General features: G+C 52.9%; 1 protein-coding gene across 3 annotated transcripts; it reads right to left on the bottom strand.

The window, feature by feature from the left end:
- Positions 1-184: 184 nt before the first annotated feature.
- CENPM (centromere protein M) lies at positions 185-11,524 on the bottom strand. Of its 3 annotated transcripts, none has more exons than XM_043881989.1 (6): positions 11,367-11,524; positions 10,767-10,846; positions 8,636-8,728; positions 6,525-6,604; positions 5,212-5,303; positions 185-1,135 (listed from the first exon to the last, which is right to left on the bottom strand). In XM_043881989.1, the coding sequence occupies exons 1-6, from the start codon at positions 11,421-11,423 to the stop codon at positions 995-997; spliced, it is 543 nt and encodes a 180-aa protein (XP_043737924.1). In that variant the 5' UTR covers positions 11,424-11,524; the 3' UTR covers positions 185-994. The 3 variants fall into 3 exon arrangements, with proteins under 3 accessions (XP_043737924.1, XP_043737927.1, XP_043737926.1); XM_043881992.1 differs by lacking the exon at positions 11,367-11,524 and adding an exon at positions 10,952-11,213 and having other exon boundaries at positions 10,767-10,899; XM_043881991.1 differs by lacking the exon at positions 8,636-8,728.
- Positions 11,525-13,062: the final 1,538 nt, after the last annotated feature.

Raw genomic sequence — 13,062 nt, 5'->3', positions numbered from 1 at the left:
TCAGCATGGCCACAGATTCTAATTAGACCCCGAGGAGGAGGAAAGCAGCCGTCATCGCAGTCTCCTGCGGCCAGCCCAGAAACCAGCCTTCGGTCAGGTTCTCTAGCTTGACTTCATGGTGTGATTCCTGGACGTGCACCAGTTTTGTAACTTAGCTCTGTGTGATTTCACATAATAGTTCAAGTAACTGTTTGCGGAGTGCTTACCTGGCGCTGTGCAAGCATTCACACATTTATTAGGAGATACATGGAGAACCCAAACAAGCGCAGGAGTAATACAGTACACCTCAGGCACTTCACCTTTACCGCCATGTCACTCAACCCTTACGGCGCCAGCAAGGTAAGCTGAACAATCTCCATCTAACACCTGGAGAAACTGAGGCTCCGCAAGTCCCGTAAGAATGGCAAGGCCAGGATGTGGAGTCGGACTGGGCTCATAGAGTTCAAGCTCCCGCTGCCCAACTCTTTTAAAAATATTTATTTATTTATTTGGCTGCACTCGGTCTTAGTCAAGGCATGAAGGATCTTTAGTTGCAACATGTGGGATCTAGTTGCCTGACCAGGGGTTGAATCCGGGCCCCCAGCATTGGGAGCGCAGTCTTGGCCACGGGACCACCAGGGAAGTCCTTACCCGCTCTGACCCTTAATTGTTTGGAGTCAGTTGCCTCATCTACAAAATCAAAGTGGTGGATGAGTTCAGTGACGTTCAAACTTTCAGCCACGGACCCTTTGTTCAAACGAAGTCTTGAGAAGTAACAAGTCAGATCAACGAAGACCTGGGGCTCTGCTGGGGTGGGCATGAGAGGGGTAGGGGGCTGGAGTCCCACCAGCTGGACTGCTCCCCGCCGCCCCCCGGCACTTCCTGTTGAAACGCGAGGACTTTAGGCCCTGAGGGAACTGCCCGCTGACCCAGGCCTGCCAAGCCCTGGCACAGTCTCCAGCAACAGTGACTGCTGGCCTGGGCACCCAGCCACGGGGGAGGGCGGCCGGGGGCCTCACAGGTCCTCCAGGGAGGGGTTCTCGGAGCCCCTCAGCAGGGACAGCAGGTTCAGGGCCGAGACGCCGGGCACGTGGCCCGCGCAGATCTGCAGCAGGCGGACCAGGCGCTGCGCCATGGTGGCACGGAAGTCTTCTATCTGCAGAGGAGGAGACAGGACCACGGTGAGGCGGTGGCCAGAGGGGAGCTGGGGGCTGAGACGTGGGGACAGCTCTGGGCACCGCTGCCCCCAGGGCCATGCCCTGTCTGCGCCACACCTCAGCTTATGGAAACCCTTCGGACGCCTTCCAGGGGTACCAGAGACGCTGACCCCACTCCAGAAGAAACCAAGGCTCAGCAGGCGGGGCTGGCGAGGTCAGGGACGCCGTCCAGAGGCCCGGTGAATGGCTGTCGAGCTGGGGTCTGAACCAGGGCTAGTCCCAACCAATGGTGGGGCGGCACCCACTGGGATCTCTCTGAGACGGGCACGCCCAGGTTGGAAAGGAGGGGTGGGGAGTGGCCCTCACGGAGGACAGGGACATGCCACCAACAGACGGTCCCCACACCAGGGCCACGGAAGGGCTAGTGGGCCCAGAGCCATGGAATTAGGCAGAGGTAATCAGACTGTGCGAAGGCCCTAGCTGGTGAGATGCTCCAGAAAGGAAGAAGAATAAACAGTGATGCTCAGATGGCCTCCCAGCTCCACCTACTTCTCCTGTTCCCTCTCTAACTGGGGAAAGGGCGCCACCATCCGCCCAGTCCCCCAAGCTAGAGCCGGGCCGCCTGAAGCCCCCCTGCTCTCACTCCACCTTGTGAGTCCTGGGTTCCAAGTCCAGAGGCGACATCTCAGTCCTCACACACTGGCCTCGTTCTCAGTGGGGACTCTTCTTAGTGGAGCTTGAGGCAGCTGCTCCCAGCCTGGCAGGCCTTTTCTCCCCGGCTCCCAGGACCCACCCCCGCCAGCTTTTCCTCCCCTCTCAGGCCACTCCCTCCTTTGTGCAACATCTCACTGCTGGGGTGGGGGTGGGGGGCAGGGGCGGGGCTTCTCAGGCTGAAAACTCCAGAGTTGACCCTGACTCTTCTTCCTCTCCTGTCTCACAGGCAGGCCATCCGCACACCACACTGGTCAGCCCCACCCTGGAAACACCCAGCATCAGAGACCATCCCAGCTCCCCCTTCCCTGGCCACCGCGGAGCCCAGACCACTCTGAACTCTTCCAGACACAGTCCCCAGGCCCCTCTCCCTATTCCTGCCCTTGCGTCCCTCCAGTCTACTCTCCTCCTGACAGCAGGAGGGGCGCCGTTCAAAACCCAAGTTGGGCTGCAGCCCTCCCTGGCCCCACACCCCTCCGCTGCCCCAGTCTAACAGAGTGAAAGCCACCACGCCTTTACTGCAACCCACAGAGCCCTGCTGACCTGGCCCCAGTGTCAGTCCCCCGCTCCGCTCCAGGCGCCATGGCGCCCCGTGGGCCTTGAACATGGCAGGCAGCGTCCAAACTCAGGGCCTCTGCACTTGCAGTTTCTCCAGCCTCGTGGGCTTCTCCACCAGGAGGCTCCATGGCACCTCCCTTCACATCTTCACTTAAAGGTCAGATTCACCCCCTATTTAATCCTGTCACTTTACCACCACCTGACACGTCACATCTCCGTGCCCTAACACATCACACTTTCTACTTCCCATGTTTCCTCCACTAGAACAGAATTGGGAGTGTTAACATTGCTTTGCACTATACTGACTCCCGAGAGCCTAGAACAAACACTGGACAGGCTGTAGGTTATGTTAAGAAACATAACCTATTCCTATTCCTATTCAAGGAATCCTCTGGGTGTTGCGGCCACAGCCTCCGAGTGGTCCCTCCAAACTGCCGCTGCTCTCCCGAGGGCTCCACGGCCTGCTTTCTGCAGCCTCGTCCTGGGCCTCCTCCCATCCACACACCCTACTCCAGAGACATGGCCCCCAAACATCTGAGCCCATTGTGACTGCCCCGATGCCGACGGGAAGAATGGCTGGATTCACTGCCTGGCTTCCAAAGCCCTGCGGATCCTCCTGACGCAGCAGGCGTGACATGTCGGTCTGTTTCCCTCCATTCTGAGGGGCAGGGCCAATATCGAGGCATCTGGTTCTCAGGGACTCACACAGAGCCTAGTAGTGGAGCTGGAAAATAACTGCACTGGGCGAATCCTGCGCCTCCCTGGGCGTGTTTCCTGTTCTGTAAAACCGGGCCAGTGTTTCCCACCGTGCAAAGGCCTCAAAACACAATGAGGCTCCAGCTCATGAAGTGGGGGAGAGGGCCCCAGACAGGACCACACAGGTTACCAGGCCCGCTGGCTGTCCAAACACTGGGTGACTCAGATGAGAGGGTGCCAGGCCTAGGTTCTCAGCCCGCCGGCTCCAGGCTGGAAATAGAAAGTCAGCCACAGACCTTTTTCGGTGGCTCAGATGGTAAAGAATCTGCCTGCCAAAGCAGGAGACCCAAGTTCGATCCCTGGGTCGGGAAGATCCCCTGGAGCGGGGCATGGCAATCCATTCCTATTCTTGCCTGGAGAATCCCATGGACAGAGGAGCCTGGCAGGCTACAGTCCATGGGGTCGCAGAGTCGGACACCACTGAGCAACTAACATTCTCGGGCTAGAGGATAACGTAGGACCTGGTACAGCCTGCCACCTCCTGGCCATGCGCAGAACTGCGCCACCATGCACCACGCAGCCAGCCTGCTCAGCCAGGAAAGAGTCGGCAGCACACCAACCTGGCTCTTCTGCGGACTTACCAGCCGTGTGACTGTGAGCAAAGCCAGGCACCTCAGGGTGCCTCGGGTCCTACCTGTGAGATCAGAGCCTTGTTCGAGTCCAGGTTCTTAAAACAGTCATGATCAGATGTGAAACACAAATCTGTGACAGAGCAGTGTGTGCATCAAGCGATGCACTGGGTGAGAAGACCGAGGTCTAACAGCTTCTGCAGAATTGCAGCAGTCATGAAGTCCGACCCATCTCCATGGGACGTGCCAGTGTCTGCCGCTTCTGTGGCTAACAGTCAGAGACTCTGCTAACACTACTGTCGCCTCCCATCTACGTTCATAATGCTAAATTCCTTCTAGAGGTTAGTAGGAAAAAAAGTAATTTTTTTCTTGTCCAAAGCCACAACTCCCCTGAATTCTTCTCCCTTCGGACCAGAGGGGTCCATAGACTCCAGAGTCAGCACCTCTGGTCTAGATGGTGATGACGGAACACACACTGACTCAGCTCCCTCTGCACCACATCACTTGGCCTTTGGGGACAGGTGTAAGACCCAGAACAGAAACACAAATCTTTAAAATGAACCTCAAAACCAATAAATATAACCTATATGGGGAAAGCATCGGAAAAAGAATGGATACATGTATAACTGAATCACTTTGCTGTCCCCCTGAAACGAACACAACACTGTAAACCAATATACTCCAATGTACAATAAAAAAAACAACAGAACCCTAAACCACCCGAGCAGGTTTGGTGTGCAGGTGGGGCAGCCCAGGACCCAGGAGCCCTTAGCAGACCCCCAGCGGGGGCAGAATCAGCTCTTGCTGAGAACCCTTTAGCAAAATGTCTTCGGGCGCCACACTGCACAGAGAGGCTGAAGAGCAAAACTTATCAGCAAAGCAGAAATCCGCGTGCTACCCTTACGGCTGGGATTCACCTCGTGAGAAACCCCGAGAGAAGCGAGTCAGGGCAGGACCAACATTACATGTATCCAGTCAGCCATCTATCCACCCCCCAACCTCCATCCTTGCTGCCTGCTGGACCCCCTGCCCCGGGCTGGGACCCGACAAGGTCTGCGATCCAGGGAGCTAAGAGGGAACGGACGGCATCCTGACTGCTGGTAATGACACAGACAGGATGCCTGGCGTCACAGTGCTTACACCCCCGCAGAAAAGCGACACATTCACAGGGACCCATAGACACACACACAAGACTTAGCCTTGAGTACAGAGAAAATGTCAAAGCAAGAGGTGATGGCGCCCGGTGTACAAATGGAGCTCAAGATGTGCATGGAGTGTCACCCCACTTTACAGGGATGCACCCAAGGCTTACGATGACCCAACCAAGGACAGAGACTGGGAAAGCCAGGATTCCAGCGAGGATCTGGTCTCCACATCAGGAGCCCCTTCACGCGGGTACTCATGATCCTCCAAGAAGCACCCCGCCAAGCCCTCTGTGTTCTGACTGTTCCAGCCCGCGGCCCGCGTGAGCAGGTCCTTACCTCCAGGTCACAGAAGAGCAGGGGGCTCCGGTAGGTGTGGGCCAGCTTCACCACGGTGTTCCGGTGGATGCTGCAGTGGCTGTCCCGCCCAGCTGCAAGGAAGCCACGCCTGTCATCTCCACCTTCCTGGCTGTGATGGAGGAAGCACTGGGCCCAGGGGGTCACATCCCCTCTCTGGGCCACAGTTTCTACCTTCTTTGGGTGACAGGCCTGTTGTACCTTCTTTTCAGGGCAGTCAAGATCATCAGATCAGAAAAAAAGCTGAAGGGACTTGATAAGAGTCGGACTAAACACATGAGTTTCCTCATCTAGGAAATGAGGATCGTAACAGCACCTACTCCGCTGAGTTACTACAGTCAGTGAACGAATACACGGAAGGGGCCTGGGGTTTACTTCTCCACCAAAGCTTATTGAGAATAACGTGAGCCAGGAGCTCACAGTGCAGCTGGTGGAGGGGGCGGACACACCATCAGTGTTGGTAGAAAGGTGAGGAATCTGACAGAGGCCTGCATGGACACCCCGAGGGCCCAGACTGCAGAGCTGGTCAGGAAGGTGTCCCCCAGGGGGCAGAAAATTGGGGTCAGCCACATAAAAAAGGAAAAAAGTATTTATGAGAAGCCACATGGTACAATCATTAAAGGCATGGGCCCTGGAATATGACCAGCTAAGTATGAACTCTGCTCTACTACTGTCTAGCCGTGGGGCCTTGGACGAGTTACCTAACCTCACGAGCAACTTCCTTCTCTGTAAAAGAGACAATCTTACCTACCTCAATAGTACTTCTTGTGAAAATTAAGCGATACAGAAACAAAGCACTTAGAACAGAGTCTGGTCTATAGTGAGTGCTCAATATAGGTTAGCTATTTTTTACGATTTTTTTTCTTTTTGATGTGGATCATTTTTAAAGTTTCTATTGAATTTGTTACAATATTGCTCCTGTCTTATGTTTTGATTTTTTGGCCAGATGGCATGTGGGATCTTAGCTGCCTGACCAGGGACTGAAGCCTCACCCCCTGCATTGGAAGGCAAAGTCTTACCCATTCGAATGCCAGGGAAGTCCCCGAGGTTAGCTACCATTATTTCCACTGTTAATATTAGCGTCTCGGAGAACTATCTGAAGAAGAGTAACAGGAGATGAACCACCAGGCACCCCAGGGCAATGATCTCAGCAGAATTAACCTGGCAGGACGATCGGCTCCGACTTACTTTATGGAGACAGACAGCAGTCAGATTCCAAAGCCCATGGTCTCCCCACTCTCTACACAGAGTCCACCACAGGCCCACCCACGGCAGCAGGCAGGGGAGGCACTCACCTCCCGTGGCGAGGAAGGTTACCTTCCCCAGGAAGAAGGCTGCGTCCAGGTGGCACAGGGACTCCTCCACATTCTGCAGGCTGGGGCGGCCAGGCCAGGGCAAGAAAACAAGCGGAAGACATACCTTACAACAGAGAAGGCAGAAGAAGCCCCTGCGCCTCTGATCACAGAGAGGCCAGGGTATAAGACAAGGGTGATGGGAGACAGCCCTGGAGGAAAACTTTGTCCTTTTGTAGCTTTAAACTTCTTCTAATTACAAAGTGAGTCAAGTTTGTGAAATGATCAAATAGTAAATACTAGCGTATAAGTAAAAAGTAAAACTCCCCGTCTCCAGCACCACCTCTACTTTTAACTCCCCAGAGATGACTGCCACAACAGTTTGGGGTGTAATTCTTCTGGAATTTTCTTCATGTGTAAATACAGACAGTGATATGTATAAGCAGCCAGTCGGGTCTAATCGAGTTTGATGTCTCTGTTACATTCTTTGGAATGACCACACCATACCCCAAACTAACTGCTTGCCCTGTGGTGGACATTTAAATGGTCTCCAGTTTTTCACCATCACAAAGAACGCTGCATGAATATTGTTTCCTACATCTCCTACTAAGCAGACGTTTCTGTAGAACAGATGCTAGAAGTGGAAGGGCTGGGTCACAGTAGGTGTCTTTTTTTTAATTTAAGTATGTGTCTTTTTAAAGTGTGGATAACTATTGCTGAATTGCCTTGCAGTAAGATGACAGTGATTTTAAGTCATATCAGTTGTATGAAAACACTCTTTTCCTCCGAACAAGGGCACCTTGACCTGCTGCGTTGAGGCCTTCACTCACTGGTATCCAGGGAGTGATGAAAGACTCTGTTGTCTTCCAGGCCAAAGGCCATCTTGGTCAGGCTTCATGAATGAACAAGGCCTGAGACCAACAGCCCTATGGCTCAGACGGTTCGTCGGTGTCCCTTCTGGTGAACAGAGAGACCTCACCCGAAGAGCAGCAGCCCTGTGGGCCAGGGCGCCCGCGGCAGGTCTCAGCCCTTTCTTGACCCACCCGGGCCTAAGTTCCTGCTGACTGGTTCCCAGCGGTCAGGTCGTGCGGTCTGGACTCGATCCCGGTGTCTGGTGTCTCCGTCCCCCAGTTCTCAGGCGTTTCCACCACAGCCTTCCCTTAACCCCACCACAGGACCAGGTAGGTGTCTGCCCTGGTTTCTGTGCTGGACCCTGTGTCCTGCTCTTAGCCAGCTGTCCCCAGGAAGGAGAGGGGAGACCTTCCACCTGTATTCCCTAGATTGGCTGCAGTCCCGACCCCAGGGTAGCCAGCACCGTGGGGAGGCCAGGCCAGGCCACCAGCATCAACGTCACCCACGCTGCCACTGGCCCGGCCCCAGAGTGGACTGGGCTCTGAGCCTGCCCGGGCCTGGGCGGTCCTCCACACAGGCTGTACTCCTCCTGTCTGTACGCCAGCCCTCCACCTGGGACGTCCTGCTCACTGTCATCCCTGCCTGGCTAACTCCTCCTCATCGCTCAGGTGTTTTATGTGTTATTTTAACTGACTGAGTGCCATGTGTGGCTTCTGCGCTCTTAGTTCCCGGACCAGGGATTGAACCCAGGCCCCCACAGTGAAAGTGCTGCGTCTTAACCACTGAATCGCCAGGGAATTCCTTCCGGCGTCTATGTAGATGTCACCTCCAGGAAGCCAGGAAGCCAGAAGTCTAGCTTGACCTGAGTCCTAAGAGTCAGAGGTCTTGTTCGGGCTCTCACAGCCCCAGGATTCCTCCTTTGACAGTACACATCACAGGTACTGTAACTGTCTGTTCAAAAGTCTAGATTCCTCCCCAAATGGACCTTGAGAACAAGGCCCGTTTCACTCACATCTGTGCTGCTGTCAGGGAGGCAGAGTGGGCCTCAGAGAGCATTAGATAAATGACAGATGACACCGCTGGCATTGGTCAGTGTCTTTCAAACATGTTGCTTTGGCACTGGCTCCTCCCTCCTCACCCTCTAGGTTGCCCCCAGGCAGCCTCTCCCAGTCTCCTCTCCTTCCCATAACAAGTGAGGCCACCATCCCAGCACAACCCTAAACCACATCTGAGCACTGACAGCCTCATCCCCTGGCTCTCACCTGTGTTTGCTGTGAAGGTTGACCACAAACACAATCAAGTCAATTCGGGGCCGATTCACGCTGCAGGGCAGAGGGAGGGACCTTGCTAAGTGGCTGAAAAACAAGAGATCGCAGAACTCAAGATACACATACCCACATCACAATGACTGTTCACACACTACCCTTTGTAGGGAAAGAGGCTGTCAAAAGCTCCTCCTCATTCACCTGAAGCTTTTGTGTGTGTGTGTTTTAAAAATATTTATTTATTTGACTATGCCAAGTCTTAGTTGTGGCATATGGGATCTTCGATCTTTGTTGCTGCATGTGGGATCTTTGCAACCTACAGGAATTTTTTTTTTTCTTAGTTGTGGCTTGTGGGATCTAGTCCCCGACCAGGGATCAAACCCAATCCCCCTGCATTAGGAGCATGGAGACTTAGCCACTGCACCACCAGGGAAGCCCCTACAGGAAGCTTTTGTGGGCAAGACTCCTCAAGTGATCTTATTCAGATTACCCCTGCTTTACTCTCCCTGCCAGAAAGTTTAGTAACTCCCTTGGCAAAAAGGGATTTTGGATATAAGATGGCATCTAGCCATCTACACTGAATGCTGGGAGGGAGGCCAGGCTCAGAAGGGGAGAGGAAGGTGTTAGACTATGAAATTTAGGGGTTAAGACCGAAGCCCTTTGGAGTGAGATAGAAGTGGGTTTAAATTCCAGTCTGCCAACTATCAGCTGTGTGACGTTGGGCAAGTCACCCTCAACACTCTTGTATGTCTCAGATTGTTAAATACCCACCTGAAGGGTTTTTGGTTTTTTTTAATCCTTTATTTCTGCCCACTTCCATTTATTCCTATTACTCCTCTGCCCCTACCCCTCAGCTTCTAATTCAAGAATACCAAAAAGCTTACAAAACATAACAAAAGTTAAAACACACACACACTCCTAAAAGTTCAGTTACCTAAAAATTACTACTATTAATGTTAGAACATTTTTCTAAATATCTTTCCATGTACGAATGTATACACATTCAGACACTAGAATACAGTAGATGGAATCTAAAAATAGGATAATAGTATTTCCTTTTTTGGTAATGATTTCCATCTTGCTCAAGGAAGGCAATTTTGTCCACATTTTCCTTTTACTCTGATGCTAATTAATTATTTTTTTATCTTTTCCTATTTCTGAGCTACGGGATTGAGATTATCAGTGATGGGGTTTGGTGTTCTATAGCCTAAGAGCCTGGTAAGACGGTAGGGCACAGGTGGATCTATGAACAACCTTTATTTCGAGGGAAAGATGATCTTCTCTCTAGGAAGGGGCAATTCCAGTTCCCATAAAGGAAATACACTCTAGATTTAGATCATTCAACTTAGACCCCTGGAGCTTGTCTTTCAATCAGGGAGAATGACACCCACATATATTCAGTCATGTGACTCCTGCCAGCAGCTGTTTCTACTCCCTATCAGTTAGAAAAAGGAAAGCAAAATACACTTTAGTCACCTTTTCTCCAAATTTGGGGAGTATCTGAGTAACTAAATATTCTGGGCCAAATACTGCTCAAGGCAATAGGGCTTCTTCACCAGTCAGCAAAAGTCAAAGTCCCTGCCCTCAAGGGGCTAACCTTGGGGTGCCTCAGGGTGGCAGACTGGAAACAAGAAAACAAACACGTGAACAAGGAAATTTTTTTTTTTTTAAACAAGCTGTGGCCAGTTTTATTAAAGAAAAATTGTACATGATTTACTTTTCACCAGTCTGTTCTGGCATGCTTCTAATAATATCAGAATCACCTGGATCAATGACAGCCAGTGTGCATACTCTGTAGTACTTTCCACATGCTGTGCCCAATTCAACGCTATTGCCACTGGAGTGATGGACACCAGTTTTGGCCAACATGGCATAATATGGAAATTTCTTTATAGTGACAAGTGCTAGAGGGAAACAGAAAAACTGGCGAGGCAGAGAAGTGACAGAGGATGCTTTACACGGGAACAGATCACGCGTCAGGACGGAGACTCCGAGCGGTGGGTCAAAACTCGCCCCACCTGCACCAGCCTCTCTGGACTTCCGCTCCACCCCCACCCACTCCACCCGCCTCCCCGCTCTCCCTCGCGCCCAGGCAAGCGATCGGACATCTCCAGCGCAGGCTACTTACACCTTCAGCTCCGAGGTGCAGTCCTCCTTGAGCATCGAATCGGCCAGTTGCTGCAGAAGAGCATCCTCCGTGCCCACCAGCTGCCCAGAGAGAGAAGGCGGCCAATGGATCCCTGGATACAGCAACCCAGTCGCTGGGCCCGCAGGGCCGCGACCCTAGGATTCTGGCTGTAGCGCGCGAGGTACTCTACCGAGAGGACTACGGCACGCACGGGTGAGGGCCTGAGGTTTGCACTCGCTCCGGCTCCACTCACTACCTGCCCACCCCGGATCCTCCCTGGAACAGCCTCGTTTCTACTGGAGGCCTGACACGGATACAGGGGGGAAAGCACATCTTGGACCGCCTGCATCCACCCTGCGCGCGGGCGCCCGGCCCAGCCGCTCCACCAATCAGAAACTCAGAAAGAGCCCGCCGCGCACTTATTGGTGAAGACGTCCCAGGGCCGCTAACTCTGATTGGTTCAGAGAGGAGCTCTCCCGCCCACCACACTCCCGCCGGAGCAGCCCAGGCCAGAATCTCAGAGAGCCGCAGAAGGCGTGGCCGCTGAGGCGCGGTCCAGGAGGAAAGGTGGGCGCGGGAATCGGGGCTGCTAACGCCTACCAAGATGGTGGCCGTGTTCAGGCCTGGCAGCTTGTCCAGCGGCCGTAACGCCGACATCCCCGGTAACTGAACTGCCGCTCGCTGGGTGCGCGCCGGGCTTTCAAACCCCGCTCGGTCCAGCCCCTTGTGCGCAGGCGCGGGTCACGTGACGCTGTCTGGGCGGGGCTTCGTGTGGGGTGGGGCCGAGCAGGGCCTTCTTAAAGGAGACACTACCTCTTTTTCTTTTCTTTTAAAATTTTTTTAATCTTTTATTGGGGGATAGCCGATTAACTGGAGAAGGCCATGGCAACCCACTCCAGCACTCTTGCCTGGAAAATCCCATGGACGGAGGAGCCTGGTAGGCTGCGGTCCATGGGGTCACTAGGAGTCCGACGCGACTGAGCGACTTCACTTTCACTTTTCACTTTCATGCTTTGGAGAAGAAAATGGCAACCCACTCCAGTATTCTTGCCTGGAGAATCCCAGGGATTGGGGAGCCTGGTGGGCTGCCGTCTATGGGGTTGCACAGAGTCGGACACGACTGAAGCGACTTAGCAGCAGCAGCCGCAGCCAATTAACAAACCATGTTGTGATAGTTTAATGTGAACAGCGAAGGGACTCAGCCATACAAACACATGTATCCATTCTGCTCCCCCCCAAACCCTGCTCCCCTCCAGGCTGCCATTTAACACTGAGCAGAGTTCCACGTGCTAGACAGTAGGTCCTTTCTAAGGGGAAGTTTTCCACGGCTGGCCCTAGGCACCAAAGGTGCTGCCTGCGAGACAGGACTTGAATTTCACTCCTGGGAGAAAGACGGTATTCAGTGATTTGTTTATTCATTTTTCCTTCACTCATGATCATTCCAGGCACTCTTGTTGTTCAGTCACTCACTCAGTGCAGTTCAGTTGCTCAGCCGTGTCTGACTCTGCGCCCCCATGGACCGCAGCACGCCAGGCCTCCCCGTCCATCACTAACTCCCGGGGTTTACTCCAACTCATGTCCGTTGTGTGATGCCATCCAACCATCTCGTCCTCTGTTGTCCCCTTCTCCTCCCACCTTCAATCTTTTCCAGCATCAGGGTCTTTTCAAATGAGTCAGTTCTTCACATCAGGTGGCCAAAGTATTGGAGTTTCAGCTTCAGCATCAGTCCTTCCAATGAATATTCAGGACTGTTCAGTCACTAAATCATTTTTAACTCTTTGCAACCCCATGGACTGCAGCATGCCAGGCTTCCCTGTCCTTCACAGTCTTTTGGAGCTTGCTCAAACTCATGTCCATTGAGTTGGTGATGCCATCCAACTGTCTCATCCTCTGCTGCCTCCTTCTCCTCTTGCCCTCAGTTTTTCCCAGCATCAGGGTCTTTTCCTATGAGGCAGGTGGCCAAAGTATTGGAGCTTCAGCTTCAACTTCAGTCTTTGCAATGAATATTCATGGTTGATTTCCTTTAGGATGGACTGGTTTGATCTCCTTGCTGTCCAAGGGACTCTCAAGAGTCTTCTCCAACACCACAGTTCAAAAGCGTTGATTCTTCAGCACTCAGCCTTTTTTATAGTTCCAACTCTCACATCCATACATGACTACAGGAAAAACCATAACTTTGACTATGCGGACCTTTCCTGACAAGTGATGTCTCTGCTTTTTAATATGCTGAGTTTGTCTCCTCCTGCTCAGTTGACTCATTCCTTGCAGCTGCTCAGAACAAAATCTTGGGTCATTC

Source organism: Cervus elaphus, chromosome 22 (assembly GCF_910594005.1).
Source record: "Cervus elaphus chromosome 22, mCerEla1.1, whole genome shotgun sequence".
Classification (NCBI taxonomy): domain Eukaryota; kingdom Metazoa; phylum Chordata; class Mammalia; order Artiodactyla; family Cervidae; genus Cervus; species Cervus elaphus.
Note: the sequence above shows the minus strand (reverse complement) of the source record. Positions and strands in the feature narration are given on the sequence as shown.